This window comes from Teleopsis dalmanni, chromosome 1, assembly GCF_002237135.1.
Source record: "Teleopsis dalmanni isolate 2A chromosome 1, ASM223713v2, whole genome shotgun sequence".
Taxonomy (NCBI): Eukaryota; Metazoa; Arthropoda; class Insecta; order Diptera; family Diopsidae; genus Teleopsis; species Teleopsis dalmanni.
The window spans coordinates 176928844-176942050 of NC_051846.1; the positions used below are offsets into that span (position 1 = coordinate 176928844).

Here is a 13207-nt window from a genome sequence, read left to right on the forward strand (position 1 = left end):
GTTTGCTGTCAATCAAGGTTTCCAAGTCGTTTGTGGAGGGTCACAGGTTTTTAACCAAATCAAATTTAATTTGTACTTAATTTAAATAAAATTGAATAACTCACCATTATCCTTTGTGTATAATTGACTAAGGAAATATTAAGAAAAATAATAACAACAAAGACAAAAGAAAAAAAAAAAGAAAAAAATTAGAAGAAATAATATTTATTAAAATATTTTCTTGATGGCAACAAATAAACAAAAACGATAAATAAAAATTTACATAAATAAAAAAAAATAAATAATAACAAATTAATAAATAAAACTTTAGGATCTTAAAATTACACCAAACAGAACACCTGAAACAACACTAAATAACGTGCTTAACCATACCACGTTTCTGCTGTTAATAACAGCCCCTGATGCGGTGTAATCAGTTTCCGGAAGACGTGCCATTGCAGATATTTGTTGTTCATTTAAAGTGGGTCGATAATTCCAATCAATCATATTTGTTTTGCAGATATGAGCGTAAACTTGTGCTGAAATCTTTGGAGTTCGGGTACGATTAGGATGTGTGAAATCCACATGATATAAACCAAATTTTTCTCTAAAAGTAACAGAGATTAATAAAATATGTTAAATATTGAATTACAATAAATAAAGTATTAGTATATACATTTAATCAATTTTATTTTTGAATTTTTATTAAACAATAATATATATATCATAAATTATATCATATATAATAGATATCATAAATTAAAATAACCACCATAAAAATTTGAAATGTCACGCTGCCTAATGTATAAATCGTCCTACAAACCTCAACTGAAAGACATTATAAAATTAACTCTTTCACTCCAAATACGCAAGCAGCGTAAGCTGAAATATGCACAATAATGTAAGCAATAGTCTAAATGCAAACTAACAGTAAAAAACAGAAAAGGAAGTTAAGTTGCTATTTAGCAGCACTAAAAGCAGAAATAAAATATAAAATAAGAAAAATATGGTAATGAAAAATATTAAAAATAATATAAAAATAAGTTTTTGAATAATAATACAATAAAATAAAATAATTTTACAAAAAAATGTCCTATAAGGATGTCGGTGTAAACTATTTTAATGTGAAAAATTAATAGCAGTAAAAATATGGAATAAAACTGATTTATTGTTCTTCTTAACAAACTTAATTTTTATTTTAATTTTTATCTGGGCTTAACATATATGCACTTGTTATCACAACAATAAAAATAAGAACCGCATTAGTCAGACTGTATAATTTTTTCCGTGAAACATAAAATTAAAATCCGCTACAAATAAATTAATTATACTTTATTTATAAACTTACGCGAATCCAGCTTTCCATTCATAGCTATCCATTAAACTCCAAGCAATATATCCCTGAATATTAGCACCATCGTCAATTGCATCCAATACAGATGTCAAATATAAGTTGTAGTAATCAACACGATCATAATCTTCCAAGCCACCTCTGTCACTAACCCCATTTTCAGTCACTATAATGATTGGATCATTGTACTCATTTTTAATCCACATCAAAAGATTGTACATGCCCTTTGGATAAACCTGACAAAATGAGATTATATCAATATACTAAGAAAAGTTAAACAAAAATAGTTAAAAGCATACAAGAAAAGTCATATACATAAAATCTTACACAATGATATCTTTATCTCCAACTACATGGAGATAAAGGCTCTTCTTTCTACATATATTTTTTATTAAGAATACATTTTTCACTAAAATTTTCAAAATAAGTGTATCTTAAATTACAAGTTTTTCAGGGATACTCTAATAATGAAAAAATGGTTTTCGTAGAATTTTTAAATTTATGTCAAAAGGAGTTCATTGAACTTATACGCATAGAACACATTAGAAAAAGTAGAACACAACAGCTTTTCGCATCCTTAAGCATAGCAACATCTGCACCTGTAATCACATCCTTTTCATTGTAGCATTCCTGTCTGTAGCTTTTACCTCAAATTACTTTTGCTCTAGCCTCCCCTTGTGCGCTGAATTGCAAATTCACATGGAATTGCTTGTTCATATCCCACGAGAACGTGTCAAAAATTGAATTAATTTCTTCTTGTTACCAGCTTGCACTATTGTTAACATCCTATGCTCCCCAATATCCCAGCTCGTATACAATAACAACTGCCATGGAGTCATGGAAGGAACAAAGTTTAAAAGACAAACTTTATGCGACGTGATAACTTCTATTTGTGCGCTAAGGACACAAGGACCAACCAACCTACCAAACAAAATAAAAACCATATTTTCAGTAGAGTACTTGAGATTCTTGGTAGCTTCAAATATGTGTTTAATTACTTCCATGAGGGGAGTTTGGTTCTACTCAATACATTTGATAAATGATTTTTGACGAAGCACATTGAATGCCGTTTATTAGCATCTAAATTACAACTGTCGAAAATGAAATTTAATTTCACTTATGCAAAAGTTTAGGATTCTAATCCTATCACAGTTTACCAATGTATAAGATAGTAATTAAAGATGTAAAAAATAGGGGAGGGATATATAAAAATTGAACAGAAAAAAGTCATTATACAGTTATTATAGTTATTACAAACATTATAAAAATCTTCTACATATATAAATCTTCTACAAATCTTCATTTCAGTACCCATTTCAGTATACCCGTAGTATTTTTGGGTCTCTCTTCATATAATAATAATTTTAACTTAACTAAATTTAAGTGGACTAATTACGAATTTATATATATATATGATGTTGTTTTATATGCTTGGGAACCCATCAGATGATGAGACACAAAATTCAAGATATCAACACTTAATTATTTCTAAGCTTAATAATATGACATTATTATATAAAATAATGTCCACGCTTTGTAACAAGTATAAAATTTATCAAGAATAGTTAATAGATTTATTTTAATATTAACAAATATACCTTTAACCATACGGAACCAGATCCAGGCCAGCTAGGATCTTGTGTTTCTATAACTCCCATATCATGATTGAAGGACGGTACTGGAAAACCTGCTGTATTATTATGGCTATTTTTTGTAACCAAATTAGTTGTGTACGTATTAATGCCAAAGAAATCGGATGTACCGCGAATACGATTAATCTCCTCTCTTGTAAATTCAGGTAAACGTGATCTGGTAAATCCTTGTTCTTTACTTAAATTTCTAATGCGTTCAATCATAACTGGAGGGTAATTGCCTTTCTTACTAAATATGGGATGACCGTACCAACCGACCTTTAAATTAAAAAAAGAGAATTAAAAATAATACCTATATAGTTCATATAATTAATAATGACTGAGTAGTAAATAAAATTTTTAAGCAACTTCGATATAAATCAATAAATAAAAATCATAATAAAAATTATCATAATTTTAAAATAGATATTCTTGAACTAAAACGTTCAAATATTTATTATTTTTGAAACTTCCATAAATCTAATTAGCTTATGATTTAGAATACAAAACTCGATAGTAAAATATGTTGAGTAATGACTCCTGTTATATGTTAGCTAAAGAATACGTTATAGGTAAATAAAAGTTCTAGAACAATGTAATGGCGTTTTTGATTGGTAAATCTATTTTTAATCTAGATTTTCTCTCGATCTGTTAAATTTTGTTGCTTAATCGAACATTTTTAGAATAATAATTTTTTATAAATACATATATGGAATCAAATCGTAAATCATATTAACTGTTAATTTCAGAATAATCTTGCTACTCTGACAAAATACCATTTCTTCCATATCTCATAGATGATTCTTAATCTATCTCTAAAGCATGCTACTGCATTTTTCAAATAATTAGATTTTAGTAATTGATGATTCTTTTAAATGAATATTTCTTTAACACACTATATTTTAGTATATATGAATTCTCTAAATTTTACGGAACGTTCTAATTAAATATTTTGAACAGTTATGCTACTGGACTAGATGAATTTAACTCTTTGTATAGGTACACATATAATTATAAACATATAAATGGCATTAGAAATTAAACATTTTTTCGATTTACTTACATAAAACTGCATCGCTTGTTCTGAAGCAGCATGATCTTCTGGAGAATTTGTTTTTGGCTCCGGCCATGAAACATCTAATGTAATACCAATTTTACCTTTTTGTGAATTTTTATAATTATCACGATACATATGCACCACTTCAGCATGTGCTTTTAGTAAATTATGTGCACAAAGATAACTTGGTATGCCTGGATAGTTAAGTGAGGGTGCCATATAATCAACACCATATCCATGTTCGCAAACATGCCATGGCTCATTAATAGTTGTCCAAATTTTAATGCGATCTCCGAACATTTCAAACAATAAACGAGCATAATCTTTAAAAAGAGGTATAATTTCAGGATTGGTCCAACCACCTAATTCTTGTAAGCGTTGTGGTAGCTCCCAATGATAAATAGTAACCATAGGTGTAATATTATAATGTAGTAATTCATCAATTAGATTACTATAATATTTGATGCCATCATTGCTGACTTGATTCATGTAGCCTCCGGGCATAATACGTGGCCATGAGATTGAGAAGCGATAGATTCCGACATGTAGTTCGTGTACCATTTCCACATCTCGACGCCACTAAAAAATAAATTATTACATAATGTCGGAATATATAATATAGATTATATATATATATATGTATATATATGGTACATACTTAAAAAAACTGAGTTTTGAATATTAGTATATATATATATGCATAACAACATTTCTGAGAATATTATTGGTTATAAAAGGTTATAGGCTATATCTCAACCTGATGAAAAAAATATAAAAAATGTTTTTTTATGATAAAAAAACTGAAAATGATAATAAAAATGAACAAAGAAAAAACTGTGAGAAATGATGAGAAAAATGAAACAGAATAAATTTGTTACATAATGTATGGTAATAAACATTTAAATAAACATTTAAGGAGGAACCAGAAAGGAAAACACCAGAACTATGTAGTGCAAATTCTGTTTTAAAAATTAATTAAAATTTAAATGGCGAAATGCTATATTTGTTTAATAATCTTCATGTAGTTCTAATGATGCATTTGATTTCCAAGTTATCTTTGTTAGCAAAACTTATCTACTACCATCATCCATGTCTCGTTGCTTTCGCGATCCCAACTATTCAATCTATAAGAAGCCTTTCAACCGCACTTGTAGCAACAACCCCATCCCCTTCATTTGACTATTTTACATGTTTTTTACTTTAGATGAACATAGTCTTCTAAGTACTAAGTCCATTCATCTCCTACCTCACTCTTGATTACTGGAATGGCAATCATCTTCACGGTTAATGGATATAATTTTCAATTTTCATTCCTTAGGGGTTTAAGTGAGTTAAAGTTTCACACTGCAACCTCTGATATTCTCCACCTTTCGGCAACAAATTAACGTGAACATGATTCCGCGATAAGATATTATATTGACTTAGCTTATTATCCGAGATAGCGTTGCCACATTTTGTTGTCAAATGCGTATTAAACATCATTTTTTAAATTTTAAATGGAATGTTAAATAGAAAGAATAAAGAATAAAATTAAATGTGGTACTGTCTGTGCTTGCTGAGCAGACTGTATGTGAATTTCAAAAGATATGTTGTATCAAGTACGTGCTTTAATACAAGAGACCAATAGGCCTAAGTGGATACCCTAGGGATTGCTGCTATAACCTAAGTACGTGCAAGGCATTGTTACCATTTAATGCTGTTCTATTCGCAAACTTCTATAGTTTTGCCATATTGAACACAGCAAATATTTGTTTAAAGATGTTTTAAGTAGTTAATTATAATTAACAATAGGTTAAATGAAGCTTGAACCGATAGCTTCATTTTTGCAAATTGGTCAATATGTTTGTAGTATGTTTGTAGTAACGGTCGGGATACTAAACTCGAAAGATATTTAGGACTTTATTTTCTATTTTAATTACAGTAGAGTGCACTGGGCTTTCGTACTTATATTAATTAATAGTTTATTAAATAAAAATTCTTTGACGCTAATTGAAGTAACTATTTAAACATTGATTTTAGGTTTCAAGAATGCAATATAGTTTGAAATGATTTGACATAACTGTCAGTAATTGTGTATATTTACATTTAAACAGCTGCTATTTTAGGTAATATATGTAAGTGAACACCTCTTCAAGCAAAGATTTTTTACACGCGCGAAATTTATTGCAAATACAAAACAACGTCTGAAACCTGAAAGCAACTTCATGTGATTCTACACAGTAAACAACATTTTTAAATAATTTGCATAATTATTATTATATATTCAGTGCACCCACAATTATGTTACATACATTAGTTTACATCGATTATGACACTTACTATCTGCCATTTGGAACGTAATTACTACTCTATTAATTAGTTTTTGTGACTTCTACAGAAGCACTTCAGCCACTTCAGTCACTTCAGCCACTTTTTGATTTTGCAACAATTTATGGAGAACAACTCCGAACAAGGTTAATCACTTGGAAGTGCATTAATGTAATTAAATATTTTTAAATTATTAAAATTATTTTGTATGAAAATATTTTGCAATTTATTTGATGTCTTATTAATTTATTAAATTAGTTAATTCGCTGAATAAAGTCAACACGTGCAAGAGTTGCAGGTCTGTTGCTAAGTCTTTGGTATGTTCTTCAGAACCAGTTAGGAAAACAATTTTATATATAATAGAATGTAAAATATGTAAAGTAATTATTAACTTGTTTTTATATTTTAATTAAGTTGAAGATAATAGTATCATTTTTATATATTCACATAGGCCATTTAAAAATTTTTAGCAAAATTTAATTTGTATCTTATTTTAAAGAAATACGTAAAATTATAGAAATATTAGAAAAAAGTACACTAAAACCGATATATCCTATAGTGTTATATTTAGTAGTTCTAAGTGTGAGCATAGATTAAGTATTTGAGACAAGTCTCCAGTCATTGCTTAATGATTACTTTACAGAAATGCCCACAAACAGAGAATTACGGGAAAAAATTAGACTAAAACAAATCTCTCCTATATTGTTAAATTTAGAAGCTCTAGAAGACGAGCATAGAATGAGTATATAAAACAAGTCTCCAGTCATAGCTTGATGATTACTTTATAGAAATACACACAACTAGAGAAATATCGGAAAAACTAGACTAAAACAAATCTCTCCTATATTGTCAAGTTTAAAAGCACTTGAAGATGAGCATGGAATGACTATATAAAACTGAACTAAAACAGATGTTTTCGATATTGTTGCATTGTTAAGGAATAAGAAACAAACATAGGATGTAAATGTAAATCTCCAGCTATTGCAAACTTGTCCGAGATTAGATGTCAGCAAGATTGCGTCATTAAGGGAGTTATCCAAAAAGATGGCTGAAAATATGAACATCAACACAACACTATTTTTTATGCCATTTTATTTTTATAAAGTGTTTTGTTAATTAATTATTTTAAGATCTGTTTTTATTTTTACTCATTTGTACATATCCATGTACATTGGCGTTAGTCTATATTAAAAGGAGAAGAAAGAGGAGAGGTTCCTATCTTAAGATATCATTATCTAAGAATGCATATAGGTTCCTTTAAATTTCAATATAATTTTGGAATTGACCCTTTTGAGGTTTTCAGGTTAGATATCTACACTGAAGATAATCATATTACAACAATATGTTATATTGTTTGGCCATTGCCATGAGATGTAAAATACAACATTTTTCAAATATCCTCAATAAAACATTTTAGAGTAGTTGATTCTTTTGTGGCAGCTTCGATGAATTGTCGACACATAGCTGGCAATAGTTCAACGGATGTTTCTTTTGATAGCGTTAAGAATTTGAAAATGTTTTTAAATATATAGAATGTTTTGCGTAACCCAACACAATAGTGCTGACAAATCATATGGTCTGGGTAGCCAATTCATATCATAAAAACGTGATATTACAAGACTGGGAAATATCTCCTGCAACAACACGAAAACAGTAAACACTTGTTCTCTATATTTACATTTTCAGTTCTAAGTCAAAAAAAATAATAATCATGTGGTTATATCAATCAAAATTTACAATTTCAGTCACAACCTTCGTCATTTACAAAAAAGCGGGCCATTAACATTTGCAGATACAGTAGTCTTATGAAAGCTTATAGTGCAGTTATTACTGCGTTTGATGCGACAATTTTGTTTGTTGATATATCCGATGAGCGTCAACATTGTATAAATTTTGATGTGATATCTCATTATCATTTTTTTATAATAAGTTTTAACAATTTTAACACGTTCAGCGGCTGTTAAACGATTTACTTTAGAAAATTAATACTCTTTACTAAACATGTAATGCCTTGGAAAATAGTTCTGTTTAACATATATTACTAAAACTGTGTTTGGAAATTTGGGCTACGAAATGAATAACCTGTTATTTAAGCAATATATAAAGTCTATATCTCGAAATGTATAACATAGAGAGAATTATAATTACTATATGGAGCTTGAGTTTATTAATTTATGTGGTATTTCATATACGTTATTGACATCACGTCTGTTGACTAGACATTCTGATAACCTTAGCAGAAACACTGTAGTCTTAATTACCACATGAAGAATATTGGTGCGCTAGAAAGTGATTCCTGTCGACTCTGTCAAGAGGAGAAGAAAACATCAGAACATATCCTATGCAACTGCTCAGCGGCTGCAAGACGTAGACTCGAATATCTTGGAAGCGGGATCTTACACCCAAATCAAATAGGTAACATTAAGCTCACAGCAATTACAAGATTTATAAATGGTCTAGAATGTGGGCCTTTTGGCAAAAATAGATCTTTTAGGTCGGGGTGCATACATTTAATAATTATAATAATATTATTTAATAATTATAATAATAATGTATTCTGAAGAATATTATCGAACCTTAATTCTTATTAGTAGAGTAACTTTTTTATGAAAAGTATCTTATAACAGTGTTCCATTCAAGACAATGTTTGCCAGCCAATATATGGAATAGATATATGGAATAGTATAATGGAATAGAATAATTCACCACATTTTTGAATGTGATAACTAATGTTTTTAATATTTTAATATTAATATATTAATTAATACTCATAATAATCTTTTGACTATATAAAAATTTAAAAATATTTTTGTTTATCACAAAATTCTTAATTAAACCAATTTTCGATTAAACGGTCCACATTCTTAGTTCCAGCAAATATTTGTAAATTTTTTATGAAACTTGCACAAATAATTCCTAAAGTAAATGCATGTATTGTACATATTGTTAATGTTGTGACCTGTAATTATTAGTTTTGTTATTATAGTGGTTTTTACTATTTTAATAAACAATGTATAATTAATAAAAATTTTTGTTTGATATTTGCTACAGCATTTTTACGCCATATGCGAAGGTGTTTCGAAAAATTAGAATTACAGCGGCAATTATATTAATCCACTTAATTGAACTCTAAGCCGATGTGTATTATGGCAGTGGCTACAGTATGTGCTTTGCTATATTATTTTCTCAATTTAATTATATATAATTTGTATGTCTATTAATAAATTAACACTGTAACGATTGATTACTTAACATAGTCTTCGATTGCAATGCTTAGGCGCTGTTTAAACTTGATTAACTTTAATCTTGTTATTGTTGATTGAATTAACTTTTGCTAATTGCTTGCTTATACAATAGTAAATCAAATAATACCGATTAATAATTATTATCATAAAACATAAATTAATAGCAATCAGTTTGATGTTGTAGTCTGAGCAAATTATAATCCTTCAAGGTATCCGCATGATAAGCGCAGAGATTAAAAAAAACTTACCTCTTACTGAAAAATTCTTGCAAACTTCACTTAATTTATTGAATGTTTTTTTTTATAAATAACAAAACACCTGCTTCATTTCATGTACATATTAATATTTATCAATAAAATTAGCTTAACAAATTATTCGATAAAATTGCTAATTCATTTTTTATTTTCTGATAAATGGCGTTTACACATCTGGCCACGGATTTACAAACTTCATTATAAAATAAGCAGTTTAGCATATGTGTGACGTTTACACTAGTAACACGCATGAGTGTAGGAGTGTTAAAAACCGGATGTCTTACAAAACTTCATATGATAAAGAGATATTTATCAAACAATTAAACAATTTATGTTGTTAGTTAAACTTTGCAATTGATGTAAAAAGTACCCGGATTTATTAAATAAAACACACAAAGAATTAACAGTCAATCAAAATTTATTTTTTTGCCTATAAAATAAATAATGCTTGGCCTATTTCTCTCTGCGTTTTTCGTAAGGTAATTAATCAGTGGTGTAGCCAGGATTCTTCCAAGGGGAGGTGTACCAGAAAGAAATTTTTTATTAGTATTTTTGCAGTATATTACATGTGATTTATATTGTCAAAGTGGGGATTTAGTACCTTAAATCCTACTCCCTCTAAATACGCCACTGTGATTGAGGTATGGACTTCAAATCTTACGGCGAGTTTTCATATATGGCTATAATTGACTCAAAATTTGTGGTAACTTTAGTTTCGAAAACAAAAAGCAAAAACAGGGAACTATGTCACGACTATGTCATATGATGCTTACTAAGCATTACTTACTATGAATATTATTGGTAAAAACTCCTGCAAGCAGCTGTATTTTGGTGTGTATTTTTTGGAATAATAATTACGGAATACTTTGTATACTGAATACGACTATGTACACCTGGACATGAGAAATATTATACAAACCAATGTATATATTTTTTTTACTAAATCCAGGAAATGTAGAGAAACCCTACTATGCCACTTCGTTTCCTACAAATACAAAAATGATAGGTTTCATGCTCGCTAAGGTTTTTATAATTGCCAAAGACTAGCCAATTGTTTAACGAACTTGGGCAATTGATTGGAAATAGAATAGATTGAAAACAATTTGCAAAAACCCTTCTAATAGAATATAGATATAAAAGTTATAGAATTAGAATGTGAACAATGTATAAAATAAAATAGGATTGCTTGAATTTAAAGGCGAGTCTGCGACAGACTCCACATACACCACCTATGGGTTCTTTGTGATACAAAAGAAGTCTTATTTTTAGAATTTGTTTTCTCAAAGTTTTTATAAAACTGTATTACTGAATCAAAAGCTTCCTCTATCATTTTAATCAATTTCTTTTCTAAGAAAATTTTGTGTAAATATATATTGACAGTAAAGGTTGGCATAATTGTTTTACCACTTATATTGTTTTGATATAGAGTATTTATTATTAGATTCGGTTGACAAATATGATAGTCAACCACTTGTGGGATGTTTTGGACTTTCCTGAAACGTGTTGGAGATACGTGCTTCTTAGGGATATTTTGAGTGTCCTAGATGTGGTGTTAGTTTTTTTATACAGTTTATTCTAAGCGCTACTTTGACAGCATAAGCAAAAGTTGCTTAATTGGTTTGATAGAAAATATTTAGTGTATAAAGCTTTAGAGAGAAACGGCCTTAAGTATTCTGCAATAAAGAGACAGGTTGTTTTTTTGAATTCAATTTAGTTTTGCGACCTTACTTTTCCTTTCGAACGATGGTGACTACGCCGAAGAGTAATATCGATTTGACGATCGAATTATCGAAGTAATAGACAATTTTATGTTTAAAGCCCCAGATTGCTGGGTTAGAGACTTGCCTTTAATATTTATGGAAGAATATATATTATTTATTGCCTTTTCGAGTAACAATATTATTAGCATATATAATACCAATTAATAGAGACTAAAAACAGAGATTTCTTTAATAAATAACATTAACACAAGTATTCAGTTAACATAAATTACTTGGGTTCCTCGAAATAATAGGACTAAGCAAGGACTTTTGGTTTAGTATGAATACGCAGAACTTAAGAAAAATTAGCTGTTTGTATTTATCAGTATATCAAAAACAAAACTAGGTCTTATAAATAAAACCAATAAATTTAAAAATATCAGACAAAAGTATAATGTGGGGGTATGTTGTAAAGTGTTCAATGTAAATGCATAATGCTCATTTGTTAGAAATTTGAATTGAAACGCTTCTTAAAAGAACGTTATTTAAATAATTATAATTATGACACATTTTATTAAATTAACATATTTTAAATAAAATATGGAACTATAAACCTAAATGTCCACCTGTTGCAAAAACTTTTTTAACAATTCATTCCACCTGTTGTCATAAAAAGAATAAATTATTTAATAGTAATTAAGGCATTAAAAATGGAATCGACTTCTCTTGAACTTGAGTCATAACTTTTAAAAGTTATAAATCAGTTCACGGGAACGCCTTTACCAAGCGAAGTGATTGTTGGAGAATTAATAGTGCCATAAATTTCAATTTTTATTAGAGCAAAGTTTTTATAAAATATAACTAGTTTATGTAAATAGAAATAAATATTAACAATATACCCAACTGTCAATATGCAGATCAGACTAGTTTTTTTTTTTAAATTTAAATATAGAAAGCTGGATAACGCTTTTATTATTTTGTGGTTTATATATCAGTAAGATATGACTTACTTGATGAAAGCTATCTGCAGTTGTATCTGCATTTGATTTGTCATCAATCTTCTCTGGATAATTATGTGTTAAATGATCCCAAATAGATTCGCCTTTATCGTCTGCATTCCAGCCTCCTTCTATTTGATATGATGATGATCCAACACCCCACAAAAAATCTTTAGGAAAACGTCTTTGAAAATTTTGATTAGAAGGGCTAAAATAAAAAATATTAACATTATATTATAATAATTAATATAATACAAAGAAACTTTAATTATAAATAACAACAAATAATATTATAAAAATTATATATGAATACACAGAATATATACTTTTAAAGTGTTCTAACCGTATATTAAAATATAATCCAAAATTTATAAAAAAAGCCTGGATTATTCTTCAAATATGTTTTTACAATCTGCGTAAAAGTAACTAGATTTATTAAATAAAACTAAAAAAATCCATCGATTAAAATTTATTTTGTCGCATATTAGGATCTACTCTATGCAGTACAACTATGCTAATGTTTGAACTAAAGTTCCATATAATATTCGTAAACCTTTAACTCCATCAGCGATTTTTCTTTAATACAACAATCGGCAATCTATGGGTTTCTTAAAATGATTACTTAGCTCAAAGAATAGAAAAAAGGTGCATGCCTCTTCCCCCTACAATTAGTTTTCTGGTAAAA

General features: G+C 28.5%; 1 protein-coding gene across 1 annotated transcript; it reads right to left on the reverse strand.

Annotated features, from left to right (window-relative positions):
• Positions 1 to 233: 233 nt before the first annotated feature.
• On the reverse strand, positions 234 to 12730 carry LOC119670392 (myrosinase 1; the record flags this gene model as incomplete). Its single annotated transcript, XM_038080639.1, is given in 5 exon segments — positions 234 to 586; positions 1328 to 1566; positions 2929 to 3240; positions 4025 to 4597; positions 12535 to 12730. Coding segments are annotated over 5 exon segments (1600 nt in total), but the record flags the coding sequence as incomplete, so codon positions are not given.
• Positions 12731 to 13207: the final 477 nt, after the last annotated feature.